Raw genomic sequence first — 15,511 nt, forward strand, 5'->3', positions numbered from 1 at the left:
ACCATATTTATTCCTCCTACAGGACCCCTGTCTGCAGTAGTAAAATGAGTTTTTCGTAGCAGTTGCTTAATTTACAGTGTCGGGTAGACACAGTGAAACCCCGCCCCATAGGAGGAGCTAACACAGGCGGACCGAATTAGGTGGTCGATCGTTAACAAATGAACCCTTAATCTTTTTAGAGGAGCCAAACACACACAAAGGCCCAATCAGAGGCCGCGGTTCCAGGAGCTCGGTGGGCGGGGCTGGGCAAGCTACCTCCCACCTCCCAGCCTCCCACAGCGGCCGTCCGAGCCTCGCGGGCTTCCGCACGCCCCGCCCCCCGACCAGGCGCGGCGGCTATTGGGCGGCGCACTCCTTGCAGTCGCCTCGGTTGCTGGGAGAGGGAGGGAGGGAGGGGGCGGGGCCTGAGGTGGGTCCGGGGGCCCGAGAGAAAGGCGGTTGGCGAAGCGGACGGGGCGCAGCCTCTCCGGTGCGAAGAGCAGTCCCCACTGACAGATCCCCTTCTTCCGGCCGCGCCACCCGGGAGGCGGATCCCCGGGGCCTGAGGAAGCTTCCTTGGCCCGGGCCTCCCTCCCTCTCCTACGAGTCACCCGGGCGGCCTGGGAGGAGAAGGAGGAGAAGGAAGTCGTCGGGGGTGGCGGCGGGCAGAGAACCCGCTCCTCCTTTCCCGGCAGCGGCGGCGGGGGCAGGACAATGGAGGTGGCTGTAGAGAAGGCGGCGACGGCGGCCGCGGCGGCTTCGGCGGCGGCCGCCGGGGGGCCCTCGGTTCAGCCGAGCGGGGAGAACGAGGCCGAGAGTCGGCAGGGCCCCGACTCGGAGCGCGGAGGCGAGGCGGCCCGGCTCAACCTGTTGGACACTTGCGCCGTGTGCCACCAGAACATCCAGAGCCGGGCGCCCAAGCTGCTGCCCTGCCTGCACTCCTTCTGCCAGCGCTGCCTGCCCGCGCCCCAGCGCTACCTCATGCTGCCCGCCCCCATGCTGGGCTCGGCCGAGACCCCGCCGCCCGTCCCCGCCCCCGGCTCGCCGGTCAGCGGCTCCTCGCCGTTCGCTACCCAAGGTGAGAGGAGGGTGCGGGCGCGGTAGGGGGTGAGGAGCCCGGGCAGGCCGGCGCCCTGGAGCGGCGCAGCGACCCGCTGTCATGTCGCCGCCGCCCGGGGTGCGCGGCGGGGGAGGGGCGAGGAGGGTCTGTGCTGCCGGCGGTGACATGGAGGGCCCGCGCGTTGTGCGGCGTACCGCGCGCCCCGCGAGCAACTTCCACCGGCGCTGTAGACTTGGCTGCGCTACTGCTGCTGCTCCCCAGCATTCTCCCCCCGGGTGCGTGGCCCATGCGACCCGCACTTTTGAAAACCTCTGTCGGAGTCTGCTGTAGTCTGTATCTCGGGTCCTTTGACGACTGCATCTAGTTAACCGCTGCCCTCTGCCTCCCCAAAGCTTTGTCCAGGTCCATATGATCCTAATCATCTTGTATGTACCCATGTTATTTGAGCTGGAGAGGGGGAGGGAGGGATAAAGATGAAGTGATGGTGATTTTCTTTGATGATTGATTACAGATTGGATGCCGTCTATTTTTCGTCTTGCATGTTTTGGGTTATTTACCTTAATGAGCCCCCAGTTCTCTCCTCTCCGATGGGGACAAAGGAACTAAGAGACGGTGTTTTGTTGTCCTTCTCTTTCGGAGATTTTATTTTGAGACTGTAAATGGTAAAGAGAAACAGAACAAAGTGATTTGGGGTGCCGCATTTTCTTGTATTTTGTGGACAGCAGCTGGAAATGTTGAAGTTACTGTTCTCTTTGTGGTGTTTGTTACTGTATAATGAGACTTTTGACAGGTAGTTCCCATTGCTAACGTTAACAGGTTTGAAACACTTAAAGTAAGCACAGTAAATTGTTTCTAGTAGAATAATTGAGGTTTTAAATGTTTATATTGCAAATATTTGAGCACCTCCGTTTAAAAAATACAAAGTAAGTGGAAGTAATTCGTTTTTAATATATACTGCCTTTTTTAAAGGGACTGGTTGATTTAATTAGAGATAAAATGCAGATTAAACAGTTGAGCTAGGTCAAAGAACATATGAAATTGATGCTTTTAAATAGGTTGTTGTGTTAGATTCTTGATTTAATTATATGTTAGGAACAGTGTCTAGTTGACAGAGACAGTTTTCCGTGGGTTTCTCTGTTTCTGCAGGTCTTACCAGGGGAGGTACTGACTGCCCTTTGTTTCTGTTTTTAAAGGATGTTTATATAAGGAAGAGCCTTGGAAGGTAGAGATAGTGTCTTCCACCAGAGCAAAGAATAGCCATGCATGTGGTGCAGTATAATAAAGATAGATGTCTCCTGGAGTGAAAGGCAGGCATGCTTATTGCCCGTCATAAAAGATGAGGGTTCCCTAGGCTTAGGTTTCCTCTTGTGCAACACAACCCATTGCCTGTGCAAGCATCAACTGCCCCTCTTCACCTTGCCAGGTGGGAACTGGGCCTCTGGAAACCAGTGCAAAAATGTTGACACTTTGGCTTATATTATTACTGGAAGTAACAAACTGCCCTTTGTATCTGACCCACAAGTCTCCTGTCTTCAACCAGCATCCGTGGTAAGCTACTTTGTTAGCTTACAAGTTGGGTAAAATCTTCACGCTGATTTGCTCTGACATGGCCCACCTGTTGGAAAGTTAGTACAGGTGAAACTTAAATTTTAGTTCTTAATTTTTAGACACGTTTAAGGGTTTCTTTTATTTATATTTTAAATGATTAAATGGACCAGTAGCCAATTAGGAACTAAATTTTGCATAATTCTAGAATTAAGATGTATTGTGTGCCACGTCATGACATTTAGATCTGAATGAATGAGAACGTGGGTAAAAAAGCTCTGATCCTCAACTCTGAGGCAAGTTTGCAATTATATAGAGTTCTCAAAATGTTCCAGTCTCCAAATATTTTTTATCTTTGTGTTTGTATTGTAAGCAAGTGTTCAGGAAAGCATTTAAATTGGAAGATAATGTTTTTGTTTTTATACTAAGAAAGAAGAAGCCTTTGTTAAATGATACTTTCACATACATCTCTAAAAAATAGTTAGGGCTATCTTCAATAAATTAAAAATACTATCCTGAGTCTTAATAACTTGAATATTTTCTCCCTTCCTCTCTCCTTGCAAACTTATTTTAATACTAGCTGTAACAAAAGTTTAGGCAATATATTTCAGAACTACACTTGACCCTTGAACAACACAGTTTGAACTGCAAGGGTGCACTTATACACAGATTTTTTTTCAATAGCAAATACTAGAGTAGTACAAGATTTGCAGTGGGTTGAATCTGAGGATGCGGAACTGGTGATAGGGAGGGCCGACTGTAAGTTATATTCGAAATTTCAGCTGCGGAAGCGTCAGCACTCCTAACCCCAAACTTGTTTAAGGATCAACTGTAAATAAATAGGGTTCATTTGATTATCTCTGTTCTTCATTCTCCTAATGAACTTGTGGGTACAGGCATCATAGGTGAAACTACAGTACCTTCAGGAGCTAAGCAAGTAATTGAGATGGAGAACTAAGAGCCTGGGGTAAAATAATAGGGAATGGTGGGGAGTGAAAGGAAAGGGGAGCAAACTGTACGCAGCTCCAGCAGATGGTCCTGTAGCGCAGGGCCAGGGTTGGAGGATCTTTTATTTATTTATTTTTTAACGAGAAGTCTGAAGTCTGGATTTTATGTAAGGTTTCTCTAGTATTAGATATTGGCAAGTAATTAACCACACACACACACACACCCCCCACACCCCACACCCCCCACACCCCCCACACCCCACACCCCACCCCCGTTCTGTAGGCCAAACAAAACAAGTTTTGTTGAAGCCACATGTGTTGCAATTATACTCTTTTAGATTTAGATAGGGGTTTTCAAATTTTAGCTCTACTAGAATCACCTGGTATGCTTGTTGAGAATCTAGATTTCTAGGCCTCTCACCCCAGAGAGCCCAATATGTCATAGTTGTAGAGTTCTAGAGTATAATCATAAACCCTAGTTTTTTTTTGGGGGGGGGGTTGAGTTTTTTTTAGCTCAAGCTGTATTATATTCCAAAGTACAGTTGATCAAAGAGGATTCTTTAGAAAATTAAAAATTCAAGGTGTAATGTTCTCCACAGTATCAGACCTAGTTTCCCTTTCTATTAAGTACTTTTTGCTGCTCCCTTTGTTATATCCTAAATGAACTTTATAGAAAGCAAGTCTTTTTCTAACACGTATTTTTTACAAAATCAACATAATGGTTTGCCTGTTTTAAAGAAGAAACAAAGCTAACTTATAGCAACAGACATATAATTTGTAAATGCGTAGACTTTACTGGCCACCAAGCCTCCATTGAGAACATTGGTTTAAACTTTTGTAAGGCTCCCAGTTGGAAGGAATGAGGGTGAGTGACCACAAGCTAAAGTTGGTTTACTACCTCAGTCCTGACTTTCATTTTCTAGTATGCAGTAATGTCCAGGAAAGGGGGAAGAGCTTAGAAAACATTTTCTTTAGGTACATATTGGTACATGAAGTGAGGAGACAAACTGATCTTGGAGAAGTGTTACAACATTGTGCACTATTTTGTAGTGTGGATGTACTGTTCAGCCAAAGAGTAGCAAGCTCTAAGAGCTATTTTTAAAGAATACTGAGAGCACACTTTTGAAAGGGGTCAAGGGAGAGTAAAATATGAGTCCATCAGTTCTCTTTATTAACTGGCAGTCTGTAAGATATAACTATCAATTCTGGGAGCTGATTTCTTTTGGTTCTTGGAGAAAAGTATTAATCACATTTCGAGTACAATATATAATGACAAAGGATTTAAGATTTAAGATCTGTATACAATATTCACCTGTTGATGGAAGTTACTATTGATTTCAGTTTGGGGTTGTTTTGAGTAAAACAGTTATAAATATTTGTAGACAAGTTGTTATGTGAATATGTTTTCATTTCCTTGGGTAAATACTTAGAATTGGAATTCCTTGTCTGTGTCATAAGTGTATGTTTACCCTGGTGTACCATTTTGCGTTCCCTCCAGCAATGTATGAGAGTTCCCATTAATGTCCTCACTAATTTGGGTGGTAGTCTTTAATTTTAGCCGTTCTAATATGTTTGAAGAGGTATCTCATGATTTTAATTTTCATTTCCCTGATGCATAATAATGGGCATCTTTTCTTGTGCTTATTGGCTATTCTTACTTATTTTTGGTAAAATTTCAGTTTAAGGCTTTTGTAGATTTTTAAAACTAGGTGATTTGGCCTGTTACTGAAAAGTAAAAATTCTTTATATATGTCCAGTTTCCTGGCGCTCGTCTACATACATATATTGCAGGTATTTTCTTCCACTCCTTTTGCTTGCTTGTTCATCTTCTTTTTTTTCTTTTTTGTTTTTTTGCTGCACCATGCGGCATGTGGGATCTTAGTTCCCCGACCAAGGATCATACCTGCGCCCCCTGCATTGGAAGTGTGGAGTCTTAACCACTGGGCCACCAGGGAAGTCCCTCATTTTCTTTTTCTTTTTCTTTTTTTTTTTTTAACTTTCTATTTTATTTCAGAGTATAGCCAATTAACAGTGTGATTGTTTCAAGTGCACAGCAAAGGGACTCAACCATACATATGCACGTATCCATTCTCCCCCAAACTCCCCTCCCATCCAGGCTGCCACATAACATTGATGAGTTCCCTGTACTGTACAGTAGATCCTTGTTTGTTATCCATTTTAAATATAGCAGTGTGTACATGTCCATCCTAAACTCCTTGACTATACCTTCTTATTGATGGTGTCTTTTGAAAAGCTGAAGTTTTAAATTTTATCTAGTTTATAATTTCTTTTTCTTTTATGGTTAGTGATTTTAGTGTTCTAACAATTCTGTGCCTACTCCAAGTTTACTTAGATTTTTCTCCTGTCTTTTCTTTCAGTACTTTTATAGTTTTAGCTTTTATATTTAGACCTGTAATATATTTTGGGTAATTTTAGTGCTAGGTAAGGATTGAGGTTCATGTTTTTAACCGTATGTTAAAGCACCATTTATTGAAAAGAGTACTTTCCCCATTATATTACTTTTGGCATTTTTGTAAAAAGTCAGTTGAACATATATGTATGGTTCTGTTTCTCTACTCTCTATTCTATTCTATTGATCTATTCATTCAGTACTAATAATGTTTTTTTTTTAATTTAGCTTTTTAAGCAGATTTTGAAATTGGACAATTTTGTTCTTTTTCAAAATTGTTTTGACCCTTTAAAGTTATTGCATTTCTTTACAAGTTTTTAGAATCGAATTATCAATTTCTACACAAAAGTCTGCTATAATTTTGATTGGAATTGCATTGAATCTAGATATCAATTTGGGGAGAATGATCTTAACGATATTGACTGTTGCTCTCCATGAACATGTTTTATTTCCCATTTATTTAGATCTTTAATTTCAGTACTCTTATAGTGGTCTTGGGCAATTTTTGTGAAGTTTATTCTAAAATATTTTATGATAATGTTCTTTAACAATATTGAAATTGGTGTTTTAAAATTTTTCATTTCCAATTACTTGTTGCTAATATATTGAAACACAATTGGCTTTTGTATATTGATTGTATGCTACTCTCTTGCTAAATTCAGTTATTAAATCTAGTAGTTTTTTGTAGATTCCTTAGGAATTTCTACATAGACTATCATGTTACTTGCAGGTAGTTTTACTTGTTTCTTTTCATCCTTTATAATTTGTGACATTTTCTTCCCTTATTACACTAGCTAGGACTTCTGGTAGCATATTGAATAGAAGTTGAATTTCAATATTAAACGAGAGATGACATCCTTTTTCTTATTCCTGATCTTAGGGGTAAAACATTCAGTCATTCACTAATATGTTAGCTTGTTTGTTTTTTATAAATGCCCATTACCAAAATTAAGAGGTTCCCTTCTATTCCAAGTGTATTGAAGGTTTTTTTTTTTTATCATGAATGAATGATAAATTTTGGTCAAATGCATTTTCTGTATCTATTAAAATGATCATATGGTTTTTCTCTTTTTTTTTTCTGTTGCTGTGGTGAATTACATTGATTTTCAGATGTTAAACCAGTCTTGAATTCTTGGTGTATACCCGCCTTGGTCATGATGTATTATCCTTTCTGTGTACTTCTGGATTTGAATTGCTAACACTTTAAGGGTTTTTTTTTGGGGGGGGGTTGTTTTTCTTCATGGGGAACATTGGTGATTTGGTTTTCTTGTGTTTTTATCTGATTTTGGTATCAAGGTAATACCTCAAAATGTGGTGTGAGGTTTTCCCTCCATCTCTATTCTCTAAAAGAGTTTTTGTAAAATAGCTATTAATGCTTCCTTAAATACTTGACAGAATTCACCAGTGAAGCCACCTGGACTTGGAGTTTTCTTTATGGGGAACGTTTTTATTAGGAATTCAGTGTCTTTAATAGAGATAGGGCTATCAGATTTTTTGTTTCTTCTCAAATCCATTTTGGTAAATTGTTTGAAGAAAATTATATGATTCAGCTAGTTTGTACATTTACTGGCATGAGTTTGTTCACAATATTCCCTTATCCTTTTAGTGGTTTCAGGAATTGAATGATGTCCCCTCTTTTGTTTCTATATGTAATTCATATTTATTCTTTTTCTTGCTTACTATTACTAAGGGCTTATCAACTAACTTTTGGCTTTGTTAATTTTATTTATTGTCTCTGCTTTAAAGGTGCAATTTTTTCTCTAAGCATGTGTTAGCCACCTCAAACAAATTTTGTGTCATGTTTTTATTAACATTCCATTAAAAATTTTTTAAATTTCTCTTGTGATTTCTTCTGTGACCAATGGGTTGCTTAGAAGTGTGTTAATTTATAGGTATAAGGGGGATTTTCTAGATAGCTTATTTCATTGTAGTAAAAAAATGCTCTGTAGGGTTTAAATCTTTTGAAGTTTATTGAGACATTTTATATTCTAGCATATCATCTATTTTGGTGAGTGTGCACTTAAAGAATTTAAATTCTACCGTTGTTGGGAGTAGTGTTCTGTAAATGTCAATTAGGTCAAGTTGGTTGATAGTGTTGTAAAAAAATTATATTTTTATTGTTTTTGTTGTTGCTAGGTTTGGTTTTTTGTTTGTTTTAAAGCTGTACATATTTTAAATTTATTTATTTATTTTAGGCTGCATTGGGTCTTTGTTGCTGCGTGCAGGGGCCACTCTTCATCGTGGTGCGTGGCCTTCTCATTGCAGTGGCTTCTCTTGTTGCAGAGCACGGGCTCTAGGTGCACGGGCTTCAGTAGCTGCGGCACGCAGGCTCAGTAGTTGTGGTTCACAGGCTCTAGAGCACAGGCTCAGTAGTTGTGGCACATGGGCTTAGTTGCTCTGCGGCATGTGGGATCTTCCCGGACCAGCACTCAAACCTGTGTCCCCTGCATTGGCAGACGGATTCTTAACCACTGCACCACCAGGGAAGTCCCTTTGTTGTTGTTTTTGTTTTTGTCTGCTTGTTCTATCAGCTATAGAAAGAAGAATGTTTAAATCTTCAATCAGTATTGCTGATTTCTCTCTTTATTCCTTTAATCCAGTTAGTTTCTGCTATAAGTATATCGAAGCTTTGTCTTACTGATGAATTGCCTGCCCTTTTTAACACTATGAAATGTTCTTCTCTATCATTCATACTACTATTTCATGACCTATGCATCGTCCTATATTAATATAGCTACCAGTTTTCTTATCTTTGCGTTTAAATTGTTTATTTTTCCATCCTTTTACTTTTTTTTTATTAGTTTCTGCTTTATAACAAAGTGAATCAGTCATACATATACATCTGTTCCCACATCCCTTCCCTCTTGCGTCTCCCTCCCTCCCACCCTCCCTATCCCACCCCTCCAGGCAGTCACCAAGCACCGAGCTGATCTCCCTGTGAGCTGATCTCCTTGTGCTATGCGGCCGCTTCCCACTATCTATCTACCTTACGTTTGGTACTGTATATATGTCCATGCCTCTCTCTCGCTTTGTCACAGCTTACCCTTCCCCCTCCCCATATCCTCAAGTCCATTCTCAAGTAGGTCTGTGTCTTTATTCCTGTTTTACCCCTAGGTTCTTCATGACATTTTTTTCCTTAAATTCCATATATATGTGTTAGCATACGGTATTTGTCTTTCTCTTTCTGACTTACTTCACTCTGTATGACAGACTCTAGGTCCATCCACCTCATTACAAATAGCTCAGTTTCGTTTCTTTTTATGGCTGAGTAATATTCCATTGTATATATGTGCCACATCATCTTTATCCATTCATCCGATGATGGACACTTAGGTTGTTTCCATCTCCGGGCTATTGTGAATAGAGCTGCAATGAACATTTTGGTACATGACTCTTTTTGAATTATGGTTTTCTCAGGGTATATGCCTAGTAGTGGGATTGCTGGGTCATATGGTAGTTCTATTTGTAGTTTTTTAAGGAACCTCCATACTGTTCTCCATAGTGGCTGTACCAATTCACATTCCCACCAGCAGTGCAAGAGTGTTCCCTTTTCTCCACACCCTCTCCAGCATTTATTGTTTCTAGATTTTTTGATGATGGCCATTCTGACTGGTGTGAGATGATATCTCATTGTAGTTTTGATTTGCATTTCTCTAATGATTAATGATGTTGAGCATTCTTTCACCTGTTTGTTGGCAGTCTGTATATCTTCTTTGGAGAAATGCCTATTTAAGTCTTCTGCCCATTTTTGGATTGGCTTGTTTGTTTTTTTGCTATTGCGCTGCATGAGCTGCTTATAAATTTTGGAGATTAATCCTTTGTCAGTTGCTTCATTTGCAAATATTTTCTTCTATTCTGAGGGTTGTCTTTTGGTCTTGTTTATGGTTTCCTTTGCTGTGCAAAAGCTTTGAAGTTTCATTAGGTCCCATTTGTTTATCTTTGTTTTTATTTCCATTTCTCTAGGAGGTGGGTCCAAAAGGATCTTGCTGTGATTTATGTCATAGAGTGTTCTGCCTATGTTTTCCTCTAAGAGTTTGATAGTTTCTGGCCTTACATTTAGGTCTTTAATCCATTTTGAGCTTATTTTTGTGTATGGTGTCAGGGAATGATCTAATCTCATACTTTTACATGTCCCTGTCCAGTTTTCCCAGCACCACTTATTGAAGAGGCTGTCCTTTCTCCACTGTACATTCCTGCCTCCTTTATCAAAGATAAGTTGACCATATGTGCGTGGGTTTATCTCTGGGCTTTCTATCCTGTTCCATTGATCTATCTTTCTGTTTTTGTGCCAGTACCACACTGTCTTGATTACTGTAGCTTTGTAGTATAGTCTGAAGTCAGGGAGCCTGATTCCTCCAGCTCCGTTTTTCGTTCTCAAGATTGCTTTGGCTATTCGGGGTCTTTTGTTTTTCCAAATTTTGAAATTTTTTGTTCTAGTTCTGTGAAGAATGCCAGTGGTAGTTTGATAGGGATTGCATTGAATCTGTAGATTGCTTTGGGTAGTAGAGCCATTTTCACAATATTGATTCTTCCAATCCAGGAGCATGGTATATCTCTCCATCTATTTGTATCATCTTTAATTTCTTTCATCAGTGTCTTATAATTTTCTGCATACAGGTCTTTTGTCTCCTTAGGTAGGTTTAGTCCTAGATATTTTATTCTTCTTGTTGCAATGGTAAATGGGAGTGTTTTCTTGATTTCACTTTCAGATTTTTCATCATTAGTGTACAGGAATGCCAGAGATTTCTGTGCATTAATTTTGTATCCTGCTACTTTACCAAATTCATTGATTAGCTCTAGTAGTTTTCTGGTAGCATCTTTAGGATTCTCTATGTATAGTATCATGTCATCTGCAAACAGTGACAGCTTTACTTCTTCTTTTCCAATTTGGATTCCTTTTATTTCCTTTTCTTCTCTGATTGCTGTGGCTAAAACTTCCAAAACTAGGTTGAATAAGAGTGGTGAGAGTGGGCAACCTTGTCTTGTTCCTGATCTTAGTGGAAATGGTTTCAGTTTTTCACCATTGAGGACGATGCTGGCTGTGGGTTTGTCATATATGGCCTTTATTATGTTGAGGAAAGTTCCCTCTATGCCTACTTTCTGCAGGGTTTTTATCATAAATGGGTGTTGAATTTTGTCGAAAGCTTTCTCTGCATCTATTGAGATGATCATATGGTTTTTCTCCTTCAATTTGTTAATATGGTGTATCACGTTGATTGATTTGCATATATTGAAGAATCCTTGCATTCCTGGAATAAACCCCACTTGATCATGGTGTATGATCCTTTTAATGTGCTGTTGGATTCTGTTTGCTAGTATTTTGTTGAGGATTTTTGCATCTATGTTCATCAGTGATATTGGCCTGTAGTTTTCTTTCTTTGTGACATCCTTGTCTGGTTTTGGTATCAAGGTGATGGTGGCCTCGTAGAATGAGTTTGGGAGTGTTCCTCCCTCTGCTATATTTTGGAAGAGTTTCAGAAGGATAGGTGTTAGCTCTTCTCTAAATGCTTGATAGAATTCGCCTGTGAAGCCATCTGGTCCTGGGCTTTTGTTTGTTGGAAGATTTTTTATCACAGTTTCAATTTCAGTGCTTGTGATTGGTCTGTTCATATTTTCTATTTCTTCCTGATTCAGTCTCGGCAGGTTGTGCATTTCTAAGAATTTGTCCATTTCTTCCAGGTTGTCCATTTTATTGGCATAGAGTTGCTTATAGTAATCTCTCATGATCTTTTGTATTTCTGTAGTGTCAGTTGTTACTTCTCCTTTTTCATTTCTAATTCTATTGATTTGAGTCTTCTCCCTTTTTTTCTTGATGAGTCTGGCTAATGGTTTATCAATTTTGTTTATCTTCTCAAAGAACCAGCTTTTAGTTTTATTGATCTTTGCTATCGTTTCCTTCATTTCTTTTTCATTTATTTCTGATCTGATTTTTATGATTTCTTTCCTTCTGCTAACTTTGGGATGTTTTTGTTCTTCTTTCTCTAATTGCTTTAGGTGCAAGGTTAGGTTGTTTATTCGAGATGTTTCCTGTTTCTTAAGGTGGGATTGTATTGCTATAAACTTCCCTCTTAGAACTGCTTTTGCTGCATCCCATAGGTTTTGGGTCGTCGTGTCTCCATTGTCATTTGTTTCTAGGTATTTTTTAATTTCCTCTTTGATTTCTTCAGTGATCACTTCGTTATTAAGTAGTGTATTGTTTAGCCTCCATGTGTTTGTATTTTTTACAGCTCTTTTCCTGTAATTGATATCTAGTCTCATAGCATTGTGGTTGGAAAAGATACTTGATACAATTTCAATTTTCTTAAATTTACCAAGGCTTGATTTGTGACCCAAGATATGATCTATCCTGGAGAATGTTGCATGAGCACTTGAGAAAAATGTGTATTCTGTTGTTTTTGGATGGAATGTCCTATAAATATCAATTAAGTCCATCTTGTTTAATGTATCATTTAAAGCTTGTGTTTCCTTATTTATTTTCATTTTGGATGATCTGTCCATTGGTGAAAGTGGGGTGTTAAAGTCCCCTACTATGATTGTGTTACTGTCGATTTCTCCTTTTATGGCTGTTAGTATTTGCCTTATGTATTGAGGTGCTCCTATGTTGGGTGCATAAATATTTACAATTGTTATATCTTCTTCTTGGATCGATCCCTTGATCATTATGTAGTGTCCTTCTTTGTCTCTTCTAATAGTCTTTATTTTAAAGTCTATTTTGTCTGATACGAGAATTGCTACTCCAGCTTTCTTTTGATTTCCATTTGCATGGAATATCTTTTTCCATCCCCTTACTTTCAGTCTGTATGTGTCTCTAGGTCTGAAGTGGGTCTCTTGTAGACAGCATATATATGGGTCTTGTTTTTGTATCCATTCAGCCAATCTGTATCTTTTGGTGGGAGCATTTAGTCCATTTACATTTAAGGTAATTATTGATATGTATGTTCCTATTCCCATTTTCTTAATTGTTTTGGGTTCGTTATTGTAGGTCTTTTCCTTCTGTTGTGTTTCTTGCCTAGAGAAGTTCCTTTAGCATTTGTTGTAAAGCTGGTTTGGTGGTGCTGAACTCTCTCAGCTTTTGCTTGTCCGTAAACGTTTTAATTTCTCCATCAAATCTGAATGAGATCCTTGCTGGGTAGAGTAATCTTGGTTGCAGGTTTTTCTCCTTCATCACTTTAATTATGTCCTGCCACTCCCTTCTGGCTTGTAGAGTTTCTGCTGAGAGATCAGCTGTTATCCTGATGGGGATTCCCTTGTGTGTTATTTGTTGTTTTTGCCTTGCTGCTTTTAATATGATTTCTTTGTGTTTAATTTTTGACAGTTTGATTAATATGTGTCTTGGTGTATTTCTCCTTGGATTTATTCTGTATGGGACTCTCTGTGCCTCCTGGACTTGATTAACTATTTCCTTTCCCATATTAGGGAAGTTTTCAACTATAATCTCTTCAAATATTTTCTCAGTCCCTTTCTTTTTCTCTTCTTCTTCGGGAACCCCTATAATTCGAACGTTGGTGCGTTTAATGTTGTCCCAGAGGTCTCTGAGACTGTCCTCTGTTCTTTTCATTCTTTTTTCTTTATTTTGCTCTGCAGCAGTTATTTCCACTATTTTATCTTCCACCTCACTTATCCGTTCTTCTGCCTCAGTTATTCTGCTATTGATCCCATCTAGAGTATTTTTTTATTTCATGTATTGTGTTTTTAATCGATGCTTGATTCATCTTTAGTTCTTCTAGGTCCTTGTTAACTGTTTCTTGCATTTTGTCTATTCTATTTCCAAGGTTTTGGATCTGGGAAATAGAATCTTGGATCATCTTTACCATCATTATTCTGAATTCTTTTTCAGGTAGACTGCCTATTACCTCTTCATTTGTTAGATCTGGTGGGTTTTTATCTTGCTCCTTCTCCTGCTGTGTGTTTTTCTGTCTTCTCATTTTGCTTATGTTACTGTGTTTGGGGTCTCCTTTTTGCAGGCTGCAGGTTCGTAGTTCCCGTTGTTTTTGGTGTCTGTCCCCAGTGGCTAAGGTTGGTTTAGTGGGTTGTGTAAGCTTCCTGGTGGAGGGGACTAGTGCCTGTGTTCTGGTGGATGAGGCTGGATCTTGTCTTTCTGGTGGGCAGGTCCACGTCTGGTGGTGTGTTTTGGGGTGTCTGCGGACTTTTTATGATTTTAGGCCACCTCTCTGCTAATGGGTGGCGTTGTGTTCCTGTCTTGCTAGTTGTTTGGCATAGGGTGTCCAGCACTGTAGCTTGCTGGTCGTTGAGTGAAGCTGGGTGCTGGTGTTGAGATGGAGATCTCTGGAAGATTTTTGCCGTTTGATATTATGTGGAGCTGGGAGGTCTCTTGTGGACCAGTGTCCTGAAGTTGGCTCTCCCACCTCAGAGGCACAGCACTGACTCCGGGCTCCTCAATTTGGGATGATGTGTTGTCTATTCATGTATTCCACAGATGCAGGGTACATCAAGTTGATTGTGGAGCTTTAATCCGCTGCTTCTGAGGCTGCTAGGAGAGGTTTCCCTTTCTCTTCTTTGTTCTCACAGCTCCTGGGTCTCAGCTTTGGATTTGGCCCCGCCTCTGCGTGTAGGTCGCTGGAGGGCGTCTGTTCTTCGCTCAGACAGGACAGGGTTAAAGGAGCAGCCGCTTCGGGGACTCTTGCTCACTCAGGCCGGGCGGGAGGGAGGGGCACGGAGTGCGGGGCGAGCCTGCAGCGGCAGAGGTCGGCGTGACGTTGCACCAGCCCGAGGCGCGCCGTGCGTTCTCCCAGGGAAGCCGCCCCTGGATCCCGGGACCCCGGCAGTGGCGGGCTGCACAGGCTCCCGGAAGGGCGGTGTGGGCAGTGACCTGCGCTCGCACACAGGCTTCTTGGCGGCGGCAGCAGCAGCCCCAGCGTCCCACGCCCGTCACTGGGCTCCGCGCTTTCAGTCGCGACTCGCGCCCGTCTGTGGAGCCCCTTTAAGCAGCGCTCTTAATCCCCTCTCCTCGCGCACCAGGAAACCAAGAGGGAAGAAAAAGTCTCTTGCCTCTTCGGCAGCTCCAGAGTTTTCCCGGACTCCCTGCCGGCTAGCTGTGGCACATTAGCCCCCTTCACGCTGAGTTCTCGCTGCCAGCCCCAGTCCTCTCTGCGCTCTGACCGAAGCCCGAGCCTCAGCTTCCAGCGCTGCGCGCCCCGGCAGGCGAGCAGACAAGCCTCTCGGGCGGGTGAGTGCCGCTCGGCACCGATCCTCTTCATCAGTCTTATTATGAAGTTGACAGCAATGATTAACTAGGTCTAACAAGAATTGGGCCTAAAAGTTTCAAAATTAATAAGAAGACTCTTTGAAATTGATTGACGTCCTCTATGTTAATGAACTGTGCCGTAAGTGTATATCACATCTTGGACCATTAGCCAGTAACGGTATGAAGTTTTCATGATTAGCAATACATTTAAAAGCATTTATTTCATTCTTTAAAAATATATTTATGTGATTTACTATGTACAAAACACACTAGTACTTTAGCACATGTACATAATAAATATATATGTAGGGTGCATGTTCAAATATTTGTTTAAAACAACACGTGAACATATAAATATCAGCTGA

General features: G+C 40.9%; 1 protein-coding gene across 2 annotated transcripts in view; it reads left to right on the plus strand.

Annotated features, from left to right (window-relative positions):
• The first annotated feature begins 459 nt into the window (after positions 1 to 459).
• TRIM24 (tripartite motif containing 24) overlaps positions 460 to 15,511 on the plus strand; it is a 94,761-nt gene continuing 79,709 nt past the window's right edge. For both annotated transcript variants that reach the window (XM_081244468.1, XM_081244469.1), the window contains exon 1: positions 460 to 1,057. In XM_081244468.1, coding sequence (XP_081100594.1) covers positions 694 to 1,057 — 364 coding nt within the window. In that variant the 5' untranslated portion in view covers positions 460 to 693. The remainder of the gene's footprint in view (positions 1,058 to 15,511) is intronic.

Source organism: Mesoplodon bidens (genome assembly GCF_964165515.1).
Source record: "Mesoplodon bidens genome assembly, chromosome: 9".
NCBI classification, from domain to species: Eukaryota; Metazoa; Chordata; class Mammalia; order Artiodactyla; family Ziphiidae; genus Mesoplodon; species Mesoplodon bidens.